Below are 25,959 nucleotides of genomic sequence, written 5' to 3' on the forward strand. Positions count from 1 at the left end.
GAACACACACTGCACACACACTGCACACACACTCCTCACGCTGAACACACACTGAACACACACTGAACACACACTGAACACACACTCCTCACGCTGCTGTCACCAGATGATTTCAGGGTGATACTGTGTAGTTTAACTGTCTGCAGCACTAAAGAAAATACCGCATTATAAATACCTCTAATGGCTCAGTTTAGATTTTATTTGGGTCATTTTTAACACTTGTCAGACTGTGACCATGTTTAAAGGTGCAGTGTGTAAGATTTACTGGCATCTAGCAGCGATATTGTGAAAGTGAGATTATGAAAAAGGGCTCAAAAACCTAACAATTCTTATTTTTTAGGTGATAATACACTCATTAAAACACACTTATGAACACTATATTCTATTACTACCGAGTCTGTTCTGCAAGATGCCGCTAAATTCAACACACTGCACCTTTAACTTAAAAAAAATTACTAATATTATTTACCGTATTGATGTATGCATGCAGTACATTTTATGATTTTAGATTTGCAGGATTGCATTTGATGAATTTCCTGCATCTTTGAACATTTGCACATTTACACTCTGCAGCAATTAGTGCAGTAAAATATCAAAACACCTGATAGAAATGTTGCCCCAAACTACAAAATGATGCTCCATTTATGTCATATATGATGGATGGCAAAAGTGTTTATGACTTGCAAGCATTCATCAGACACTCGTGGGTTGATTGACATTAGCGCCTGTAAAAAATGCTCCCTGAGAGTCAAAACACAAGGCGGTTGCTAAGGTGGTTGCTAAGGTGTTTCCACTCTCATATTTCAGATGTGATTCAGCTCCAACATGTACGGATGTGAGAAGTTGAGAAGTTGAACATTTGGGAGTAACAAAGGAGATAAAACGGCCTGTTAATAGACAGAGGCTGAACTGAGCGGCTGCATAAAGGACCAGTAGAAGATAAATAAAGAGTTTTTAACTGGAAATCATGGAAAGATATTCCAGTAGAGACACAGAATATTAATATAGAGCTGGAGAATATGCAGGATATGAGTCTTGTAAGATGCTGGAAGGCTTTTAATGTGATGTTATAGAGTAAGAAATGTCGAATTTGATTGGTGGAAGCTTGACAACGATTGAGAAAAACATCAAAGTAGAAGAAATTTGGATTAATTGGTGAATAAAAATAGTATTTATGTTGTGTTTTGGTTTGTATGATTTGAGTCTGCTGTGGAAATTAACATTATACTACATTTATTAGGACATACTTATTTATTGGGGGGGGGGGCCTTAAAGAGACAGGAGCTAAAACAGCCTGTTAATAGAAAGAGGCTGAACTGAGCGGCTGCATAAAGGACCAGTAGAAGATAAAAAAGGAGTTTTTATTCCAGTATTTTTATTCCAGTAGAGCAACAGAATATAAACATAGAGCTGGAAATGTGCAGAATATGTCTCCTTTAAATGAGGGTTTAATCCCCATGACTGATGCACTTTGGCTGAGTTGAGTTCAGAGAAGTTTCCTAGTTGTAATTATGATGAATTAAGTGACAGAGTGTTTTTAAGTTAAAGTACATCTTGTTTCATGGTTTCATTTAATCATTTAAAGTACATAACAGCAATCAGACAGGTGGGGACAAACTGCCAAACTGTGTGTGTGTGTGTGTGTGTGTGTGTGTGTGTGTGTGTGTGTGTGTGTGTGTGTGTGTGTGTGTGTGTGTGTGTGTGTGTGTGTTGGGATGGGTGGAGGGCTATAAGTCATTGGAGCAGAAGTCTCTGGGTTTTCGTGTGCATGTTAACCACAACCGCAAAGTGCTGAGCAATTTGTGGATTTCTGCTGGAAGTTCATCTCCTGAAGCTCCAGTTACTCAACACCCCCCCCCATATTCCCCCTACCCCCCCACTCCCCCAATAACCCCCCCCATCCCCCCACAACAGCCCCCCCCCTCCCATCTTTGCCTCCGCCTAAAAAACATGCTGAGAAAACCACAATCATCTCTGTCTGACCTCAAACACGAACTTACATATCCTGCAGCCTCTGTGTATGTGTGTGTGTGTGTGTGTGTGTGTGTGTGTGTGTGTGTGTGTGTGTGTGTGTGTGTGTGTGTGTGTGTGTGTGTGTGTGTGTGCATACTTGTCTGTGGTTGTTCTCTGTCTGCATGAAAAAAAACCTAATTTCCACATCTGAGACACACCTGAGTTAAATTAAAGCACACTGCTGAAAATACCAACACTAACAACAACAACAACAACCGAAGCTGTTTGTTTGGACAAAATGTTCAAATCTTCACCAAAGTATCTGAGTGAGATCTTAGAGGGAAAATCACTGCACACACTATAAGCAGCTTCATGAATATCTAAATAAATATCTTCAATTGTGAGGATTAAACTGGAGTATTCTTACATCGTCGTCCTCCCGGGTCAAACTGACCCCGTCTGTTTTGACTGTTCCCTCTTTCCTCCCTTCCTTCCTTCCGTCTGTCCTTCCTCCCTCCCTCCTTCTCTCTTACTTTCCTTCCCACTTCTTTCCTTTCTTCCTTCCTTCTGTTCTTCCTCCCTCCCTCCTTCTTTCCTCCCTTCCTCCTTTCCTTCCTCCATTCACCTTTCTTCCTTCCTTCTGTCCTTCTTTCCTTCCCTCCTTCCTTCCTTAGTTCCTTCCTTCCTCCCTCCCTTCTTTCCTCTGTCCTTCTTTCCTTCCTTCCTCCCTTCCTCTTATCCTTTCTCCCTCCCTCCCTCCTTCCTTCCTTCCTTCCTTCCTTCCTTCCTTCCTTCCTTCCTTCCATCCCTTCCTTCCTCCCTCCCTCCTTCTTTCCTTCCCTGCTTCCTTCCTTTCCTTCCTTCTTCCTCCTTTCCTTCTTTGACTCGAGGACAACAGGAGGGTTAAATGTTTTGTTATTTGTTTTTGTTAAATGTACAGCACACATGACATCACTTAATCCTCCCAAATCAGATCTGCCTGGGTTTAAAATTAACCCCCCCCTCCCCCCCAACCTTCATTACAGCGCCCCTCATTACACTAATAAGAGACATTTTTTGAAACAGCCGCAGCGATTACTGAAAAAAGAAAATTGAAAATGAGACCTTCAAAGCGTGCATTGTTAATTTGCTGTAATGTAGAAAGAATGCGTAAAGTGTAAAACTGCAAATTGAAGAGTTTTATATGATCTAATTACAACAATTACTGCAATCATGCCTGTGTCTGGAAGTATCTTACTTAACCCTCATGACCCCCCCCCCCCTCCCCTCCCCCCCTCCTTGCTTTACGCTAATGGCATTTCATGATGGCAGGAAGGATGTTTCCGTGTATAGATGGCGTTAACAGGTACGAACCTGCCCTGCTGAGAGACTGCAGGGAGCAAAAGACATGTTCCACAAATCTTACTTTGAGTTCAAATGTCCTCGTCTTGTTTTAACCCTTTACATACTGTTCATATTCTGACTCATGATTAGTCTCTGCACCAATATACATTCATAAATTCCCCATAAACACAGTGTTTATATATGCTAAAAGAGACATTCACAATCACTATGTTATGGTCCAGGAAGAACATTTTGAATTTTGAATGCTGATTTTTGAACTTTTTCAATAAATACAAGTCAAATTTGGATGTTTGCATATAGAAAAATGTCAATCAGCTGCACAAAAATAAAAATATGATGCATTTTTTTGGTCTATTCGGGGTCAAATTAGCAAAAGTCCCCTGAAAAGAAATGTGTATAGAGTGTTTTTACAGCTCTAAAATGTAAAAATGGGTCAAGTCTTTTTTATGTTGTATATTAAGTGCTCTGTATTATAACAGGCGATTATTTCTTGAGGATGGAAACTATATTGCAGATTTAAAACAACTCGTCAAAGTCTCAACAATCTTGTATTTTCTGCAGTGTGGAAACAGAGTCCAGATCAGAGTTGCATGACTCATCATATCTTGCTTTCATTCGTACAGCCAGGCTTAATTTTCCCCTAATTCATTGCCTGTTTTCTCTTATTCAGCTTATGTGTAGCAGCTATGTTTTATAAGCTTCTCTGAGCTACTTTCAGTCACAAACAGGCTTCTATTGAATACTTTGTTTTTTTTATTTTGGGCGTTAAATCGGGGGACTTGATCCCTCAGTGTAATATGAGATATTTTAGAGCAGATTTTAATACATGTGATCTCTTTGTTCTGGTGACTGAAGCTTGCATCAAAATGTCTCCTTTCTTTTATTTGTCTGACCTGGTGCAGGATGTCTGTATAAAAAAAAGAAGAGAAACACCGACCTTCTTAGGTTTAGTAGTGTTTTTCCATTACACCGATTTTTGTGGAAAACCTAGCTGAACTTAACTGAACCCGGCCGTCCAGTCATCTCTGGACCAAAACAACGTGCAAAAGTGCAAAGTGTTAACCCACATGAAAATTTTCCCCGAGTCTCCTGACCTGCTCTGCAGATATCCACTTTCATGAGTCATGATATTATTTGGCTTCAAAGAATCCACTGAGCTAAAAATTAAAACCAGGCTTTTTTGTCCATGAAGAAAAAAAAAGGACATTTTCCAAACCGAGATCCTCGCCTTCACTAAACCACATTAGATTCTGTATATGGATACTTTAATACCAGAAGGAGCAAACCCACAAATCAAGCATCTTTTCAACAAGAACAAACATGTCTTTTAGGCTTAAGGGCTTTGCAGTACTCAAAACTATCAAAAAAAGTTAATTTTCGAGGCCAAAAAGATCCATAAAAATAACCTGGAACATCTAACGAGCCTTTCAGCCAGGCAGGACTCCCGCTGTACAAGCCAACGAGCAAGACCACCTGTGCACCACACCCCAACGCCTCTGCCAGTAATAAATATCCCCCAAAAAATAAATAAACAGCTTCTCCACCCGATTTGATACCTCAGCAGAGTGTGAGAGCCTTTTGGACTCGTTGCCCCTTCCTTGGATTGGATCATGAGTCCCTCTTAAAACCAGACATCACAACCATTTAGGTGCAACGCTCCCGAACCTGGATCGAGTCCAAACTTCTGCTTTCTGGAAGTAACACCCATCCTTCACTCTCTCTCTCTCTCTCTCTCTCTCTCTCTCTCTCTCTCTCTCTCTCTCTCTCTCTCTCTCTCTCTCTCTCTCTCTCTCTCTCTCTCTCTCTCTCTCTTCCTCACATCACTCTGTACTTTAACAATCTCTGCTTTATGGAAAACATCAATTGCCATCTCTGTTCCTAAAAACCAAACAAACCCACACCCATCAGAGGTAAACCATCACAGGCCTGGAGCTCTAACATCGGTTGTAACGAAACGCTGTGAGAATAAGGTCCAAAACATCCTCCTCCTATAAGTTTTACCCTTCTTGGATCCTCTTCAATTTGCATACAAGCAAAGGAGAAGCACAGATGAAGAAGTGTCCTGTCTCCTTCACTGTCTGCTGAAATAAGGGCTTGGTATGGTTTACAAAATACCAGCAAGGACCAGTACCCCTAAAGTGATACCGATACCAATAGAGTACTTCATTCAGTACATCTTTTCTACTTTATTCAACAGGTGGGTTGCATAGCCTTACAGAACCTTACATTTCTGGATCTGGGTACAAAATGGATCAAATTCAGGTATTGTTTGAGTGGAGAAGTTTTGATACCGCTTGGTGCTGGGTTAGTTTGGTCGATACCTTAAAGGTACCAGGTACCGATATCTAGTCCTATAGCTGCAACATCTGGACACCCCAAGAACCTCTGCCAGATTTCTTTAGCTCCACCTTTAAGACAATCCAGCACCATCAGGTAATAAAGAAACAACCTAGCTCCATCACCACCAATCCACTGGATCCATAACTTCCTCTTTAACAGACAACAAGCAGCTAGAGTCGACAATTCATCGTCATCCACCATTATTACCAATACCGGCGCTCCACAATGGTGCATACTCAGCCCATTTCTCTACACACTCTCTCCACAGCCTCTATACTGGAGGAGAAGTACGCAAAGGAGAAGTGCAGATGAAGAGGTGTCCTATCTTCTTCATTGTCAAGGACCAGAACCCTTGAAGTGATACCAATATACCAGTGGAGTACCTCATTCAGTACTTTTTTTAACCTACTTTATTCAACAGGCGGGTATTATAACCACACAAATAAGTCTTTTTTTATCTGGATCTGGGTAAAAAAGAAGGATTGAATGCTAGTATTGTTTGACTGGAGAACTATGGTGGCTCGGTGGTTAGGACTATTGGGTTCGATATCCGGCTTGGGCTTTTCTTTGTAGAGTTTGCATGGGTTTAACAGTTTCTTCCTATTGTCAAAAACATGTAATTCGCCTGTCAGTGCCTGTGACCAAGGTACTGACATAGAACTAGAGTTGCCCACTGCTCCTAGTACTTAAGATGGGTTAAATACAGAGACTGAATCTCACTGTACAACAACATAAAGTACCTTTACCTTACTTGGCATTGGTCTATTTCGGTCAACACCTTAAAGGTACTGATACCCAGCCCTAGCTACAACATCTGGACACCTCATTTGTCTCTTTCATTGATTTTAGCTGATCGAGCACCATCAGATAATCAAGCAATTACAAATTCCATCACCACTAATCTACTGGATCCATAACTTCCCTTCTAACAGACCACAAACAGTAAGGGTCAAGATCAGTCTGTTTCTCTACACCCTCTATACAAACAACTGTCAAAGTCCTTCCACCTTTACTTTCTACTTCAAATATACAGCAGACATGGCCATCCTCGCACTGCTCGGCAACAGCAATGACTCTCTATCTGCCTATCAATGGTCCATATCCCATTTTTAACACATTTTTAGCTACTTTCACATCTCAAACACTAAATAACTGCTCTCCAAAAGCACTAGTCCATCCTTCCAACATCACCAAATGAGAGAAGGTAGAGGTGGTGAAGTGTTTTGGCATCACACTGGACATTAACATCAGCTTTAATCAGTATACTAAGGATATTTACAAGTGCTGTCACCAGAGATTCACAGCAATCTATAAACTAAACCATTGTAAACTCAGCCAGCAAACTCATTGGTATTCCCATCCTAAACTTATCATCCCGGATCTGTTGAGCACTCACAATCACACATGAGCCAGACCACCCAGTCTACTTCCTTCCGGCTATGGCTATAAACTACCCATGTTGAGAAAGGCCTTTTTTTAGAGCCTTGTTCTTACTGTACAGCCTTAAAAAAGTAACCTCCTCTTTACAGTTACATGATATCCAGCCTGTGGTGTGTGTGTGTGTGTGTGTGTGTGTGTGTGGAGCGTCAGTCCATATCTTTGTCTCTGCTGTGTGACTCCTGTAATTAAGTGTCCCTGTAAATCCTGTATTTTTGTATAACTCTATAATCCTGTATGTCTTATTTTGTTTGTGTCATGTATCCGCCCGACTGTGGAAAAAGGAATTTCCTCCTAAAAAAAGGGGATAAGTACTCCGGTTTAGCAGTTTGTTTTTTGGAAAGTTAAACACAAAGAGGAAATGGAAAATATGTTTCTAGAGAGTTGTAAACTAAAACATGACATGAGAAGGAGAAACAGAAAGAAAGGGACATGATAAATGATTGAAAACCCAAATATCGCTTTGTTTTCTGCTATAACGCCACTTTCCTCTTGATTGAGAGGCTTCACTTCCTCAAGTTTTGTCAAAATCAACTGAGCGGTTTCTCCGATTTTCGACCAACACATGAATGAGCAAATAATTCATGTTGGACATCGGTGAGTTTGATCATGTTTTCACAAAATCCAACAAAGAAATTGACTTTTTTTAACCTGTATTTGACAATTGGTGGCAGAGAGACCAACAGGAAACAAGGGGTGAGAGAAATGGGTGTGATATGCAACAAAGGTCCCTTTCTGGACTCAAACCAGGGATGTTGCAGGTTTATATGCATCATGTGCTGTAACCACTCAGCTATGACGGCGCTCCAAAATCCAACAACAAAAAAGAAAGAAAAAAAAGCCAAATTCTGGGATGAAACAAGACTGTAAATCATTCCCAGTCGACACCTGATCTGATTGTTTCTCAACAAATTCTCCAATTTCACAACCATACAAAAAACATCTGCAGACTATAAAGAAGCGGAAGAAACATTATGTGAGGAGAAGGATCATCCAGAGTCCAATACATCGAAGGTCTGACACGACACTGTCAGTGAAGGGAAGATAAAATAAAACTAGAACAAGAATGACCTCATGCATTCATACAAACATCTCTCTCATTCTCTTTCTCTCTCTCTCTCTCTCTCTCATTCTCTTTCTCTCTCTCTCTCTCTCTCTCTCTCTCTCTCTCTCTCTCTCTCTCTCTCTCTCTCTCTCTCTCTCTCTCTCTCTCTCTCTTTCTCTCTCTCATTGCTCACCGGTGTATCGATCTTGATCAGAGCGATGTCGGCCTTCTCATCAACGTCTTTGATCTTGGCGTCGAATGTGGCTCCGCTCTTCAGCTCCACCTGCAGGAAAAGAATAAAATATCACATCTTGGTTTTATATTCAAGGCAGAAGAAGAAATATAATATATGAATTGTAATGAATTGGTAGCTACTCCATTAAGCGATATCGTCAGTATGTGTAACACCTGAAAATATATTTGATGTTATAGTATCATCTGTTAACATTTTGTACAGTGTTTTCAGTAATATGCAGTTATTTTGGTTCAGCATGTGTAATTATATAATAGTATAATTCCGACAGCTGTCTGTCTAAAAGTGCTGCCAGCTAATTAACAGCAGAAGAAGAAGTTTTCCTAGGTGGTGAGCAGGTGGGGAGTTCCGGTCCTCTGAAACGCGGAAGTAACTTAAAGCTGCATTCTATCAAAAGACAACCAGGGGGCGACCGTTTTGGTGTCAAAAGGACTTCCGTCTCTATACAAGTCAATGGAGAATTCACCAACTTCTCACTTGATTTCTAACCTCAGTAAACGTTTTCAAAATGTGTTTATGGTCTCAATCGCTAGTTTAAAGCCTTCTTCAATGCAGTATGATGTTCATTTGGGACATTTTGGCCTCCCTGATTTTATATGTGACGATAAAGCAGGGTATGCATTAGGGCGTGGCTACGTGGTGATTGACAGGTTGATTGGTTCACAGGTTCAGGAGGGCGCCTCATGCTCCTCCTGATGCCCATATAAGTAGAATCCTTGTTTTTATTTTCCCGGCAAATGTTCAAGATGGCGCTGCTCAGATCCGAAACTATTTGCTTCCGAGCAGCAGTCCACAAACCAATGGGTGACGTCACGGATGTTACGTCCATTTTATATACAGTCTATGGTGGTGAGACAGAGCTCAGGTACTGAGACGTGCGCCTTCGCTATATCGACAGTTTATTGTTTTGTATGTTTTGCCAGTCCTGCCGGTGAGCAATAAAAGTTAACTCTTTCCACACCATACTGTCTTTCATCGAGCGGTGTAATATATGCTTTCCTGCCGTGTGTTGTTTTACGTACCTTTACTCGATGCTTATTCGCAACCACGTGAGCGTTGGTGACGATGAGTCCGTCTTCTGACACAACAAACCCAGAGCCGCTGGCGACCGCCACCTCCCGCTTAGAGAATATCATCCTAGGCAGAAAGAGGAAGAGAGACGAGAACATGTTTGTGAGCTCAAACACGAATATGAAGACACCGATGATTGCTTCAAACTCAATCCCACAAACTAATGTTAAAGATAGTGTAAAGCATTTTCTTCTAAACACATTAAATAGGTCATACATTTATTTTTAAAAAAGGTGTAAAAAGCATTTCAACCATTTAAATTTGAATTGTGGAGCTAGGCTTCACAAACTGTGTTTCAAGATTTCTGTGTTCAGGATTTAATGGGCGGGTCTGAAAATCTCCACCGGGTTACGTAACCCGGCGATTACGTAACCGGTGACCAATAGCACGGTTACACACCGGAGCATAAACCCGCCCCTGCTGCTGTAGGTATAAATACATTCAGCGCACACTACTACTACAGTCTACAGGTAGCCAGTTAGCTGAGTTAGCTGCCGAGCTAACCGCTGAGTTAGCCACCGAGCTAGGCGCCGAGTTATCAGCTGAGTTAGCCGCCGAGCTAGCAGCTGAGTTAGCCACCGAGCTAGCCGCCGAGCTAGCAGCTGAGTTAGCCGCCGAGCTAGCAGCTGAGTTAGCAGCAGAAAACTCTCAGGCCTAGCGTCCATTTTTCTGGTAGAGGTGGTGACTTTGATTGACAGGTGACACTTGGTAGGGGGCGGGGCTTCAGCGGACTCGGTGGCCACTCCCACAGCGTTTGGGAGAAGAGAAATAGGCAGATTTTTACACAACTTTGAAGCCTAATTTCATATATTTGGCGATTTTTTTAATCATTCAAATTTTGCAGGGTGGTTAACAACACACTTTTCTGTGGTATGTCAAACTCAGAACACATATTTATTCTTACTTTACACGGACTTTAACAGAAAACTAAACATACTAAACATTCCTTCTATGCTGTTGCAGCTACTCAAGGTTTTAACTTTGAAAGGTTTAACTGCAGCTATGTTAAAGAGGTACTGAGTAATATTTTTAAAGGCTGTAAACATGGACAAAAAAGGCCACAGCTACCTCTTGCCAGGGCTTTAATTAATGACACAGACATCGGAAAGTGGCTGTAACCTTTATTTAGTTACACATGCTGAGTCTTAGTTCTCAGCTGCTGTTGAACTACTGACATGTTTCACTTATAATGTCGTTAAACTGCAACCAAATTTCCAGAAAACGTGCAAAAGAAAACACAGATTAATGTGTGTTTCCATCCACTGCAGCAGGTTTAGATAAACATTAATTGACGCTAGTACTCCAATGTATCATACCTTCCATGCAGGTTATATTAAAAGTGCTTTACAGATGAGTGGAAAGCTGATGATGACACATGGAGATAAAAATGTGATAAAACCATTAAAATAAAATAAGAACTATTAAAAAAAAAAGTCCAATGCCATTAAAACCATTGCAGAAGAAGACGGCATAATGAGATGACATCATTAAATTAACACCAAATGATGGAAAAACCACGTTAAGAAAACATGATGGACACATTAGATTTCTGTTTCTTTCACACATTAAATTTAAGGAACGTTAAAGTCTCCTCATCGCTGCAAGATGGAAACACACATTTAGCAACACTACACCTGCATGCATTAGATTTGCAAACATGATAGATAGTAAACATAGTGTTAACCCTCCTGTTGTCCTCGAGTCAAGGAAGGAAGGGAGGAAGGAAGGAAGTGAGGAAGGGAGGAAGAAGGAAGGAAAGGAGGAAGAAGGAAGGAAAGGAGGGAGGACAGAAGGAATGAAGGAAGAAGGAATTAAGGAAGGAAGGAAGAAAGAATGAAAGGAGGGAAGGAATGAAGGAAAGAAGGAAGGAAAGGTGGGATGAAGGAAGAGAGGAAAGGAAAGAATGAAGGGAGGAAGGAAAGGAAGGAAGGAAGGACAGAGGAAAAAGGAAGGAAGGTAGGAGGGAGGGAGGAAAGAAGTAAGGAGGGAGGGAGGGAGAAAGGAACAGGAATGGAGGAAGGAAGGAAAGAATGGCAGAGGAAAGAAGGAAGGGAGGAAGGTAGGGGGGAGGAAATAAAGAGAGAAGGAGGGAGGAAGGACAGACGGAAGGAAGGAAGAAAGGAAGGAAAGGAAGGAAGTAAGGAGGGAAGGAAAGAAGGAGGGAGGGAGGAAGGAAGGAAGGAAAGAAGGAAGGAAGGGAGGAAAGAAGGAACAGTCAAAACAGACGGGGTCAATTTGACCTGGGAGGACGACACGAAGGTTAAATACACAATAGGATACCCATCTGATCCAGGTAAAGTAGAAAGAGGGTTTCCGTGTGTGTGTGTGTGCATGTGTGTGTGTGTGTGTGTGTGTGTACTTTTTCTTACTTGCGGTACAGTTCAATATGAACGACAGCAGGTGCGATCTTCTCCACCACGTCAGCGATGAAGTTGTATTTGTAACGAAGGCTGTTTGGGTTCTGCTGACCTGAAGGAGGGAAAACATGTTGTCAGTGAAGTGAATCACACACACACACACACACACACACACACACACACACACACACACACACACACACACACACACACACACACACACACACACACACACACACACACACACACACACACACACACACACACACCCACCCTGGCTGACCTCTTTACACACACACTCGGATGTGTTTTGCTCGCTGGCAGCAGAGCGTGAGACGGATCCAACGCTCAGAGGTTACATGTTTGATCCTGACAGCGTTTGGGAGGCAATAAAGAAGAAGAACTGTCACTCATCTGTTTTACAATCTTAACCCTTCTTTCTTTCCTTCCTTCCTTCCTTCCTCTCTCCTTCTCTTTTTCTTTCCTTCCTCCCTCCTTCCTTCCTTCCATTCCTTCCTCCCTCCTTTCCTTCTTTCTTCCTCCCTTCCATCCTTCCTTCCTCCTTTCCTTCCTTCTTCCATCTTTCTTTCCTTCATTCCTCCCCTCCTTCCTACCTTCCTTCCTTCCTTCCTTCCTTCCTTCCTTCCTTCCTTCCTTCCTTTCATCCTTCCATCTTTCCTTCCAACTTTCCTCCCTTCTTTCCATCCTTCCATCTTTCCTTCCTTCCTTCCTCCTTTCCTTCCTTCTTCCTCCCTTCCATCATTCCTTCCTTCCATCCTTCCATCCATCCTTCTATCCTTCCATCTTTCCTTCCTTCCTCCTTTCCTTCCTTCTTCCCCCCTTCCATCTTTCCTTCCATCCTTCCAACTTTCCTTCCTTCCTTCCTCCGTCCTTTCCTTCTTCCTTCCTTCCTTTCATCCTTCCATCTTTCTTTCCTTCCTTCCTTTCCTTCTTTCTTCCTCCCTTCCATCTTTCCTTCCTTCCTTCCTTCCTTCCTTCCTTCCTTCCTTCCTTCCTTCCTTCCTTCCTTCCTTCCTTCCTCCTTTCCTCCTTTCTTCCTCACTTCCATCCTTCCTTCCTCCTTTCCTTCCTTCCTTCCATCCTCCTTTCCTCCCTGCCTTCCTTCCATCTTTCCATCCTTCCATCCTTCCATCTTTCCTTCTTTCCTTGACTCGAGGACAACAGAAGGGTTAAAGTAAAACCGTGCTTCGACTTCGCCAGAGAATAATCGCGGACTCTCGTTGCCAGGTTGGACAAAAAAATAAAAACACACCCAACGCCTGGATGTTGCTAACTCGTGAAAGCATCATCAAGCGTTTGGGCGTGATGTCGTCGTGTTTTTATCTGAAGCGTGACGACGACTGTGAGCGGTCCAGATGTGGTGTGATGTGTGATGGGACCCGAACTGTAGCTGCTGTGTTAAACCAGATCCAGATGTGGAGGATACAGTCACAGTATATACATATATATGAAGTGTAGGCCTGAGAGAGAGCAGTTGTTGACTGTCTGCAGCTCCCATCGACACTTATAAAACAAAGGAAATGACTCAGAGCTTTTAAAAGATACGAAGCGATGGATGGGGACAGATGTTAGATCAAATTATAACAGTCAATACATAACTGTCACTGTCACCTTACGTAACCGACTCATTGGCTTCCCTCCAGCTGCAGATCTTTCTTTTCTCATCTCGCTGGTCGTTTATTAATCGGCGCCTCCCTCTCTGAACCTGCTGGGACTTTTTACACTATCATCCATCTGTTCGTGTCGAAAACATGTTTTTTTGAGCGATGTGACGTAAAAAGCAGCACGATTTAATAAATACCATATTTGTTTACGATGAAAACTGACAGATATCAAGCAGCTGGGGTTTTATTATAGCAATGCCAAAATTCCCAAAATGGAAGCAGTGGTGTATTTTACCAGTGTCTACTTAACTACAGTGCATAGTACTCATTTTAAGACAAATCCAAATCTAACCTAAAGGGAGAAGGAAGGAAGGAAGGGAGGAAGAAGAAAGGAAACGAGGAAGGATGGAAGGGAGGAAGAAGGAAGGAAAGGAGGAAGGATGGAAGGGAGGAAGAAGGAAGGAAAGGAGGAAAGAAGGGAGGACGAAGGAAGGAAAGGAGGGAGGAAGGAAAGGAAAGAAGGAGGGAGGAAGGAAAGGAAGGAAGGAAGGACGGAGGAAAGAAGGAAGAAAGGAAGGTAGGAGGGAGGGAGGAAACAAGGAAGGAGGGAGGGAGGAAAGAGAGAGGAAGGAACGAAAGTGAGAGGAAGGGAGGAAAGAAGGAACAGTCAAAACAGACGGGGTCAATTTGACCCGGGAAGACGACAGGAAGGTTAAAATGAGAATGTTTACCTGTTAAAAATGGAAATTAGGGATTATAAAACGTACCTTTAATTGTTATAACACGGGGGTTTTCACTTTAAAACGAGATATTTTGTGAGACGTATAAAATCGAAGTGTAAAACGTGTCCCTGAACACACCACCTGGGACACATTGTAAAGTATCTTAACTTATCTGTCAGTGAGTGTTTTGAACCTGTCTGAACATGTTCACTGTTACATGTTAGTGAAGTTTCCTGCCTCTGAAATTACCTCTAGCTTTGATTTGAGGGCATCTGTCAATGTTTAAAACAATAAGGCTCGAATCCAAGTGAAATCACTGGTTGTTAATGTTTATGACAAGTTAAGTCTTTTTCATTTTTTGTCAAATTAAGCCAGAGGCCGTAAAAAAAAATCCTTCAGTCATGTGACACTAATGACTCTTCTTGAGAAGCCGCCGCTGCAGAGTTTCTGACTGAGCAGCTGTTTGTTGTGAATGTTCACTTCAGTCTCGGCTGCAGCTGACTGTCTGGAAGACCCTGATGTGTGTGTGTGTGTGTGTGTGTGTGTGTGTGTGTGTGTGTGTGTGTGTTTGGCTGAGGGATTAGTGGTGTGCCAGCTGCTGCAGCTTTTGAAGTCAGCTGAATGGAGCTAGTCAAACATCCTGAACTCAAAACACACTGCAGGTGTACGGAGGTCAAAGCAGGCCAATGCAACTCTGACCCAGTCAATAAAGCTGCAGCAGGTATATTTAAATTAATATTAATCATATAATAATATAATATAATTCTTCAGATGCTTGTGCCCTTTAGCATATAGATATTGTGCAATTATCTGCACATTTTGCAGCTGCACGGTTATTAACCCTCCTGTTGTTTTCTTGTCAACTCTGCAACTTTTGTCCACATGGGTCAAATTGACTCGGTTTGACTGTTTATAATAAAGCATAAGTTATAAATTATCACCCAATTCTGAGTTAGACCTTTTCATTCCAACGTATTACCAAACGTTTTACACATATTATCTAGGAAATTATAGTCAATAGGCCTCATTTAAATGACATTATGACTCATTTTGAGTTAACGCCTGTCCTCGGGTCAGTTTTCACCTGGGATGTCCTCACAGGCGTTAACTCAAAAATGAGTCATAATTCATGTCAAATCAAAACAGGAGGGGTTAAAAGACGGCAGCAATAGAAAAACAGTAACGTCTGCACGCTTTCTCCAAAACCACAAGTTCAATTTTAATTAAAAAAACATCAAAACATTTCAAGCCATGTCAGATTTTTGGTTTTTTTGACCTGACAAAACTTCCAATTTGGTGATCAAAATGTTTAAATTTGAATCAAGGAGTAAATGCATGAATGTCTTTGAACGCACCATCTCACGTAACCATGAGATGATAATGAAGTTTTAATGAATGAAGCTGGCAGTCCCATAAAAAAAAAGACCAAATTCAACAATGCAAAACATAAATAAAACATATTTTGTGGCTCATTGACGTGTTTTAGTAGTTTTTAGACAACGACGGATATTTAAGACCGGTCAAATTGACCCCGTCTGTTTTGACTGTTCCTTCTTTCCTCCCTTCCTTCCTTCCGTCTGTCCTTCTTTTCCTTCCTCCCTCCTTCTCTCTTTCGTTCTTTCCTCTCTCTTTCCTCCCTTCCTTCTGTCCTCCCTTCCTCCCTCCCTCCTTCATTCCTTCTTCCTTCCTTCCATTCCTCCCTTCCTCCCTTCCTTCTTTCCTCTGTCCTTCTTTCTTTCCTTCCTCCCTTCCTCTTTTCCTTTCTCCCGCCCTCCCTCCTTCCTTGCTTCCTTCCTCCCTCCTACCTTCCTTCCTTTCTTCCCTTTTCCTCCCTTCCATCCTCCCTCCCTCCTTTCCTTCCTTCTCCCTCCCTCCTTTCCTTCCTTCTTCCTCCCTTCCTTCCTCCTTTCCTTCCTTCTTCCTCCCTTACTTCCTTCCTTCCTCCCTCCTTTCCTTCCTTATTCCTTCCTTCTTTCCTCCTTTCCTTCTTTCTTCCTTCCTTCTTCCTCCTTTCCTTCCTTCTTACTCCCTCCCATCCTTCCTTCCTTCTTCCCTTCCTTCCTTCATCCTCCCTTCCTTCCTTGACTCGAGGACAGAGGAGGGTTAATCAGTTCCACACTTACAACTTGGCAGCAACATATTTTTTGGAAAGGTTTTTGAAACACATCTCTTGAACGCAACAAAAAAAAATCGAATGCTTTGCTCTCGCGCTTGAGCTCTCATTACGAGCTGGACGAGCCTGAACTGGGACAAATTCCTCCGGTTCCCTGAAAGAGTTGAGTCACCCGTGCAACCCCGTGTTTTGTTGACGCTGTATCCAAGCCTGTCAATTTCACCCCTGAAGTCTCAAGTCTGCACAGGAAGCCGAAAAAATAAAAGAGAAAAAAAGAAGAAGAAAGAAATATAAAAGAAACATATTTTGATCCCTGTCAAATTGGGGGTAAAAAGCTGTTTGACCTAGATCTGGGTCCGTTTAGGAAGTTACACAATCGGGCCAATCAGCTCCAAGGGATGAATCATCACAAAAGACTTGATGTGTGTGTGTGTGTGCGTGTGTGTGCGTGTGTGTGTGTGTGTGTGTGTGTGTGTGCATGTGTGTGTGTGAGTGTGAAGGGTCGCTGACATCTTCCAGATTTTTCTTTCCTCGCTTCGCAAAGTTGCAAAAATCCTCGGAGAGAAGCTGAGAAGCTTGTTGGCCGAGCAGATCAAAGATGGGAGGACAGGAGAGGAAATTAGGAGGATAAGATGTGGATGTGGAAGAGGGGAAAAAGAAAAGAAAAGAAGAAGAGGAGATGGACAGAAATAGAAAGTAGTGAGAGAAGTGTGGAGAGAAAGGGAAAGAACTGATGGAAAGAGGAGGAGAAGAAATGAGGAGAGAGGCGAGGAGGAGCAGAGGAAGGATTCGAGAGAAAGTAGAGGATGAATAAACACAAGAAGAAGGAGGAGAAAAGGGATGCATGAGAAGAGTGGAGGAGAATAAAGGAGAACATGGGAAAAAGAAGAGGGAGGTAAAGAATGGGAGGAGATAAGGGACGAAAATAAGGAAAGATAAGAGCAGATTCCTTTCCTCTGTTTGTCTTCCTTCATACTTCCATTCCCGGGGGGAGATGAAGAGATTATGTACAGTATGTTAATGAGGTTGAGATAATGGAGGGAGAGAAGATGAGAGAGAGAGAGAGAGAGAGAGAGAGAGAGAGAGAGAGAGAGAGAGAGAGAGAGACTGTGAAAGAGTGGACAGAAAATAAGAGAAGGAGGAGAAGAAGCAGAATGAGGAGGAGAAAGACTAAACTCTACTAAGTGTCAAACTGCACTCAGCAGATTGATGTGTTCACAGCTGCACCTTTACAGTGTGTGTGTGTGTGTGTGTGTGTGTGTGTGTGTGTGTGTGTGTGTGTGTGTGTGTGTGTGTGTGTGTGAGCTCCTTAATATGCTTTCATGACTCCCTCTCTCTCTCACCCTCACACTCTCACAGAGGAACACTGTTTGTTTTTGCAGCACAGGGCAGGCACTCAGGACATCCTGGCTTAATTTTTAGACATTATGACCTTGTTAAGATAACATAAAGAGTGTGTGTGTGTTTCTATATGTGTGTGTTTCTGTGTGTATGTGTGTGTGTGTGTGTGTGTGTGAGTGGAAAGCAACCCCAGTTTTAGAGTTTGGTGCAGTGCGAGGCGCCGACACAAATCTGAGTGATCAGCAGATGGAGAGAAGCCAGAAAGACGGACAACAGACCGAGCATCAGATGTAAGAAGAAACAGCTTCTGATATTAATAAAACTATAATAATATGATTATAATGTCAGATTTTAATCAGTTTTAATTTTGCATGATTTGAAAATATCCTCATAAACCGTAATTTACACTTATTAACTGTTCAATTCACACTAATAAACTGTAAAAACTGCACAGCCTCATCCACTGTGTCACTGTGTCTGGGCTTAAATGGGTACAGGCTCCTTATTGGTCACATTTAGATGATGATCTGCACCTTTAAATCTTTAAATCTGCATTAATTGATTTAATTATAAGTGTTTCTGTCCACCTGATGAATGTAAGTCTCTTTTAGCTGTTTTTACTCTCTATCAACTCCTGAGGGAAATATCTAAATGCTCCACTAATGTTCAGCAGCTAGTCTACAGATAACTGTGTGTGTTTGCTGTTTGGTGCTGAGCAGGTAGTGAACAGCGGCTGAAAACGACGCTATGAGAGCAGCTGAGAGTGAACCAGAACAGTAAAGTTGCAGCCGGACAGATAAACAATGAGCTGAAACTCAACTATAAAGTTTGAGGAAGCTGCAGAGTCTCTGATAAAGTGTGACGCTTCTCACTGGTGGATTCATTTCAGAAGTGTGGGGACCAAAAAAGTGTGTGTGTGTGTGTGTGTGTGTGTGTGTGTGTGTGTGTGTGTGTGTGTGTGTGTGTGTGTGTGTGTGTGTGTGTGTGTGTGTGTGTGTAGCTGTAGATAAACCGGAGACTCTCACTTAATATTTGTGGCGCTATAATTACAAACACAAAGCAGCTAGCTACTACTTGTGGGATTAAATACAAGCTTTTTAGTTAAAGGTGCAGTGTGTAAGATTTAGTGACACCTAGTGGCTAGGTTGCAGATTACAACCTCACCCTCCAGATGACTGCAAAACTTGCTAAAAAAATGCAAAAGTCCCCCCGAGTGGTGGACTCCATGCAAGATGACCAGATGACCCACTCTCTATGTAGATGCCAAGCTTTCATGAGATTATACAGTAATTAAGACACTATTATATTTCATTTCTGCCCGGTCCATTCTGCTAGATTCCACTAAATTCTACACACTGCACCTTTAATGATAAATCAGAAATATGCATTAATTTCCTGCTGCTTCACCTTTGGAAATGATCAACCACCAAAATCCTGAGTGGTGAATGATTAAAGCCTCTTTTTACCGTAAGTGTTGTAATATAGGAGCATTTTCAAGGGAAAATTCCAGCACACTTAGCTGAGAGCGATGTGAAGTTGATGCATATGATTAGTTTTGTGCTGAAAATCTACATGAAATAATGAATACATTTTCAAATGAGAGATAAATGTTGCTTTATAAGAAATGATCTCCCTTATAAATCATGTCAGTATCCATGAAAAACAGCTGAGCTTAGATTCTGGTGTTTAATGGGAACATTTACCCTAACAGCTGATCTTAGATCTTAGGAAGGAAGGAAGGAAGGAAGGAAGGAAGGAAGGAAGGAAGGAAGGAAGGAAGGAAGGAAGGAAGGAAGGAATGAAGAACAGATGAAAAGAAGGAAGGAAGGACAGATGGAGGGAAGGAAAGAAGGAAGGAAGGGAGGAAGGGCGGAAGGAAGAAAGGAAAGAAGGAAGGAAAGAAGGAAGGAAGGACAGATGGAGAGAAAGAAGAAAGGAAAGAAGGAAGGAACAAATGAAGACAGGGAGGAAGGACAGATGGAAGGAAGGAAAGAAGGGAGGAAGGAAGGACAGATGGAGGGAAGGAAGAAAGGAAAGAAGGAAGGAACAAATGAAGAAAGGGAGGAAGGACAGATGGAAGGAAGGAAAGAAGCGAGGAAGGAAGGAAGGAAGGGAGGGAGGAAGGAAGGAAGGAAGGAAGGAGGGAGGGAAGGGAGGACAGATGGACGAAAGGAAGGAAGGAAGGACAGATGGAAGGAAGGAAAGAAAGTAAGGAAGGAAGGAAGGAAGGAAGGGGAATCTGTGGATTAGCAAAACCATTAAATAATAGGTTTTACATGCAAAGATGCTGAGGAGGGAGATTTGGTTCCTGGGCTTGCTGCAGTGATCAGAACCACAAATCAGGTTCATGGTTTAATGCATGAGTGTAAAAATGTTTAAAAAGAAAAAAATAATAAAGGTTTTAAGGGTGCAGTGGCATGAGCTGGCATGAGAAGATGGAGGGAAGTCAAGTGTGTGTGTGGATGGACTGCTGCGGAGGTCGTCAAGTTCAGATCCAAAGCACACGCACGCGCACACAGACGCACGCACGCACGCACACACACACACATTACTGTCTTATCGCACTTCAGGCTGTGTGAGAATATTTCCCCTGCTCTCTCATAACTTTTCCTGTGTATTTCTAAATAAATCTCTCTCTCAGACACACACGCACGCACATACACACACACACACACACACACACACACACACACACACACACACACACACACACACACACACACACTGTGACTGTCTTATCACATTCCAGGCTCTCTTGTCACTTTTCCTGTGTATTTCTTAAGAAAGCTCTCTCTCTCTCTCAGACTCACACACGCACGCACGCACGCACGCACGCACGCACGCACACACACACACACACACACACACACTGTGACTGTCTTATCACATTTCAGGTTCTCTGGTCACTTTTCCTATTATGTTTTTAATAATAAATATCTCTCTCTCTCTCTCTCTCACACACACACACATGCACGCACGCACGCATGCACGCACCTTTCCCGCAGGTTCCTCTCTGGATGAAAATCACCGGCGGCTGCTGCAGCTTCATGGCCCGGTTGCTGACCCGCTTCAGCTCGCAGATGTTCCGGTACGAGACGCCGTCGCTTCCACACACCGGCTCGGTGGTCTTGCACACGCACACACCGGCCTTTCCCCTCCGTCTCACGGTGGCGGACACCTCCACGCCATCGCTCACCACGCACTCCATCCCCTCGGCGCACTCTCGGTCATCTGCGTCCCCGCACTGCTCCCCCTCTCCGGACGCACACACCGGGCAGCAGTCACACCGGTCCTGCACGTCTCCGGCCAGGCAGTCTGCAGGGATCGGTGCACACTGAGACTTATCACACTTCTCCGGGCAACCGATGGCGAAACGTTTGGTTATCCTCCCCTCGGCAAGCAGACAAGAAGAGGCGACCAGGGTCATTACGCACAGAGCAAACTGGAGACGCATCATGGAGCAGTGCACAAAAAAACCTCCAAAACAAAACTTAGAGCAGGATTTAAAAAAAAAAAGTTGATATAAAACACTGAGTTCTAGTTCAGAAGTGTTGTGTTATCTGGTAGTGTAAGAGGTCACGGCACCGGTACCGGCTGATGCAGTCTGCAGCTCCTGTCTCCTGCTGTCCCGGTTTATAAAAGCTGCAGGATAAACACAGGAGGCGATTGGTGGGCGTGTGTGACGTCAGTATCAGAGGGAAGGAGGAGGAGGAGGAGGAGGGTGAAGGTGCGTGCGAGTGATTAAAGCTGTTTACAGTGAATGGTGCTGCAGCTAAATGTTATTTAGAGTATTTGTGCTATTTAATTTACGTCTACTCCCAAATTAAAGTTTATTTAAGAGGAAAAGAACTGCATATTTTCTTATTTTATATGCTTGTCTTTAAAAGGATGTCTATAGATAATATGCAGCAGTAAAAAGTCGTGAAATTAACTCTGGCTACAACATTAGATGAGCAATAAACCAAAAGTTAGATAAATGTTTGTGCACATGAGAACAGTATAATGTATATTCTGTATCAACAGGTTGTAACTAAGCTGATAGAGCTGCTATATAATAATTAAAATATATATATTTTAAATGCTTGTTATGCTGGCATCATATATTCAGACCTATTATCAAAAAATAATGAGCTTTTTAAGTCATAATCACGACTAATGTGTTGAGATAATATAATAACTGAGATAATATTAATGCAACAGGTTAACAGAAACACATTTCATTAGCTGTTAGAAAGATTACGATAATTAATAATGATGCATATGCTGTAAAATGTTATCACTTTGCAGCTTTTGGCTTCCATATATGAAACTTTCTATCAATTTCTGTTGTAATTTGGCGCATTATAAATGAAATTAAACTGAAATTGAATTGAACATAAATGTAGTTAATGCTTTATAATATGATCCTTGTAATAAGAGTCAGTTAATAGGTAATAAGACACTTATATATAATCCTTATAAGATGCTTATTAATAATAATATGTGTTAATAAGACTATAGAAGTGTTAATAATAGCATCATAAACACATTTATTGTCATTTATAAGAAACCTGTTAAAAGTTGGCTGCTTAATGAAAGCCTTATGAGTTTATTATAGCATTAAAATACATATTGTGTTATTATTAAACCTTTACTGAGCTGTTTTGTTGCTTTATTAAGATTAATATATACTTTATTAACCATTTCTTAACAGTTAACGCTGCTCTTATTTACAGTTAGTTAAGGTTTTTGCAGCTACTGGATCTAAAGAAAACAATGCCTTATCATGGTAAATAAATACTTTATTAAGCATTTATTACAAATACCTTAATATAAAGTGTTACCATAGTATCTATAGAAGGAGATTCAGTATCTAAACATTAGACAGCGTTAGTTTTGAGGCAACACAGTGAGAGTACATCAAAAGAAAACACCAAAGTCACCCTTGTTAATTCTGATATTTATAAGATTAATAAAACATCTTCAACCTAATAACAGGTCAGATTAGGTGCAGAGTTATGATTTCTTTTGTTAATCTTTGAGCTTAAATAACAGAACTTCCCGTCACTGTCAGTCAGCTTTATCTGCACGTTTACCTTCATTGTAGTATTGCAGCCATAGACTGTATATAAAATGGACGTAACATCCGTGACGTCACCCATTGGTTTGTGGACTGCTGCTTGGAGGCCAATAGTATCGGATCTGAGCAGCGCCATCTTGAAAATTTCAGGTGCATGCTGGGAAAAATAAAAACATGGATTCTACTTATATGGGCATCAGGAGGAGCATGAGGCGCCCTCCTGAACCTGTGAACCAATCAACCTGTCAATCACGACGTAGCCACGCCCTAATGCATACCCTGCTTTATCGTCACATATAAAATCAGGGAGGCCAAAATGTCCCAAATGAACATCATACTGCATTGAAGAAGGCTTTAAACTAGCGATTGAGACCATAAACACATTTTGAAAACGTTTACTGAGGTTAGAAATCAAGTGAGAAGTTGGTGAATTCTCCATTGACTTGTATAGAGACGGAAGTCCTTTTGACACCAAAACGGTCGCCCCCTGGTGGCCTTTTGATAGAATGCAGTTTTAAGTTACTTCCGCGTTGGCCTCATTTCAGAGGACCGGAACTCCCCGCCTGATTGCAGCTGTCTTTTTAAAATATGTTTTCATCCTCGCTGCTTTTACTGCTTCCTTGCTGCTGTTTTGTGTGACCCACCTCCTCCTCATCACCGCCCAGCCTTCACAGATTCATCAGAGCATCACTTCATCATCCTCATCAGCTGATCGGTCTCAGCAGAAATCATCAGCACAATCACCAGTTTGTGGACCAAAGACTTTTGATTACACCTAATCATCAATATCACCTGTATAATAAACAACTTTTTTCCTCTTCATTCTCTGTTCTCTCCTGATTGAACTACTCTACACTTTTTTCAGGACAGTTTTCAGTTTTCTGATTCTCTACTGATTCTGTTCGGTCTGAACTTTTATAATGTTAACGAGCTCCTCTGAGTGATTTCCATGTCCTTCTTCTTCAGTCTTACTCTGTTTCATAATAAAGTCTGCACTGCTGTAAATGCTGCTGCTGGCTACTCTCTCCTGCTGACCTCCAGTCATTCAGTCAGTCATTCAGTCATCACAACAATTGATTTTTCCAATGAGAGTCGATTCACTACAGTCACTGAAAAGTTAAACTCATTTTTAGGACTTGTCTGTTTTGAACACATCTGAGGAAGCTGGGTTGTTCTACAGAATTACACACAAAGATGTTTTATAATTAAACACTTTGTTCATTAACTATGTTCTCTTCATGTGTGTTAAACTCTCTCTCTGGCTTTGTGTTATTTGCTTCCTTTAACCATTAAAGTGATAATTAGGGGCCAGGATGCTGGAGCCAAAAAATTGCCATTTGATGAATTATGTTTAAAAAATAAGGCAAGGCAGCTTTATTTATATAGTGCATTTCATACCCACGGGCAACTCAATGGGCTTTATATAACATAACAATTAACAGTAAGAATTGGAAGCAAACTAAATTAGATGATTCATAGAATAATTGTATTTTAGTTAATTGCTTTCATAAAGTGTAGGGTGGATATCCCCTGTCTGTCTGGCACAATCAGCTGATTGAATCTGACACTCCTTTTAATAACCAGCCAGCTGACTGAGGTGGTAACTACTAGTCACAGCTGGTATCAGCTGGTATGTATGTGAGGAGCTGGAAGTTGCAGGAGCTCTTTTGGTTTTGTAGCCACATGTTTTTTTGACCACAGTGGCTTAAAGTTTTTGATGTCCTTTTAATTTGATGTCTTGATCCCCTCTCCTCGTACATCAACACATAAGAACAATTCCTTTGTTTGTGGAAACAAAGATAAACGTAACATGGAGTTGTCTAAATGAGTACGAAAAATAAATATGGCCAAAAAAAAAAGAAATCATGGACTCTGAGTTTTGTTGAAGCACATCAACCGAGGTACGAACCAAAAGGTCCAGAAAGGATGGAAAGTTGCACTTTTAAGGTGGATGCTACCATCTACAGTTTTCAACCAACTCAATACAATATGTAGAAATGTATGAAGTTATGCAACTCAATTTTCACATTATTGTGAAGATGACAGAATAAATAAACAGAATAAATAAACAGAATAAATAAACAGGAAGAGAGTTTTTGCTTTTGAATCCAGGCTTATCAAAAAAAAGTTGTCATGTGTCTGTGGGCAAAATCAACGAATAAAAAAGCTTAAAGGAGCTCTGAAGATGCAAAAAAAAAACCAATTTATTTCATGTGCAAATATTTCAAGTTCAAGTCCAAATTGTGTAAAATATTTAAATAAAACATGTGAACGCCCTGCAGAATGAGAGTTAATCATCATCCATCTTATTTTCCCTCATAATGAAACAACTTGCTGTTTATCACCTGATTATTGAAATTATTAAAAAAAGTTAAAAGTATTGTTGGTTCAATTTTCATTTAACCCTCCTGTTATCCTCGAGTCAAGGAAGGAAGGGAGGAAGAAGGAAGGAAAGAAGGGAGGGAGGAAGGGAGGAAGAAGGGAGGGAGGAAGGAATGATGGAAGGGAGGAAGAAGGAAGGAAAGGAGGGAGGAATGAAGGGAGGGAGAAAGGGAGGAAGAAGGGAGGGAGGAAGGAATGATGGAAGGGAGGAAGAAGGGAGGGAGGAAGGAATGATGGAAGGGAGGAAGAAGGACGGAAAGGAGGGAGGAATGAAGGAAGGAAGGAAGGAAGGAAAGGAGGAAGAAGGAAGGAAAAGAGGGAGAAGGAAGGGAGGAAGAAGGATGGAAAGGAGGGAAGGAAGGAAGGAAGGAAGGAAGGAAGGAAGGAAGGAAGGAAGGAAGGAAGGAAGGAAGGAAGGAAGGAAGGAAGGAAGGAAGGGAGGAAAGAAGGATGGAGAGAGGGAGGGAGAAAGGAAAAGAGGAAGGGAGGAAAGAAGTACAAGGTTATGGCGAGGAAAGACAGACAGAAGGAGGGGGGGAGGAAAGAAGGAAGGGAGGAATGAAGGAAGGAAGGAGGGAAGGAAGGAGGGACGTAAAGAAGGAGGGAGGGAACAGACAGGGTCAATTTGACCCGGGAGGACGACACGAAGGTTAAAGTTAAACATCATTTCTCACCTGAGCTGTTTTTCTGCCTCTATTGACTTCACTCAAATGACTCTTCGGACTCACAAACACACAAACTATTGACTTCACTTCATCGAGCTGAATCGTTCAAAACAAAAGATTCATCAGTGAGTCTCACACACGCAGTCACCACTTCAATAAAATCCATGTAGCGGAAAGCAGAGTTACATCATTAGCAGGATGATGCAAAGGCTTTTGTTTTGGAAACTACCAATTGTTCTGAACTCGTGTCAC

At 41.8% G+C, this 25,959-nt stretch overlaps 1 protein-coding gene across 1 annotated transcript; it reads right to left on the minus strand.

Moving 5' to 3' along the window:
* Positions 1–8,312: 8,312 nt before the first annotated feature.
* LOC133977128 (serine protease HTRA1B-like) lies at positions 8,313–21,194 on the minus strand (the record flags this gene model as incomplete). Its single annotated transcript, XM_062415265.1, is given in 4 exon segments — positions 8,313–8,402; positions 9,395–9,509; positions 11,813–11,912; positions 20,596–21,194. Coding segments are annotated over 4 exon segments (768 nt in total), but the record flags the coding sequence as incomplete, so codon positions are not given.
* Positions 21,195–25,959: the final 4,765 nt, after the last annotated feature.

This window comes from Scomber scombrus, unplaced genomic scaffold (assembly GCF_963691925.1).
Source record: "Scomber scombrus unplaced genomic scaffold, fScoSco1.1 SCAFFOLD_109, whole genome shotgun sequence".
NCBI classification, from domain to species: Eukaryota; Metazoa; Chordata; class Actinopteri; order Scombriformes; family Scombridae; genus Scomber; species Scomber scombrus.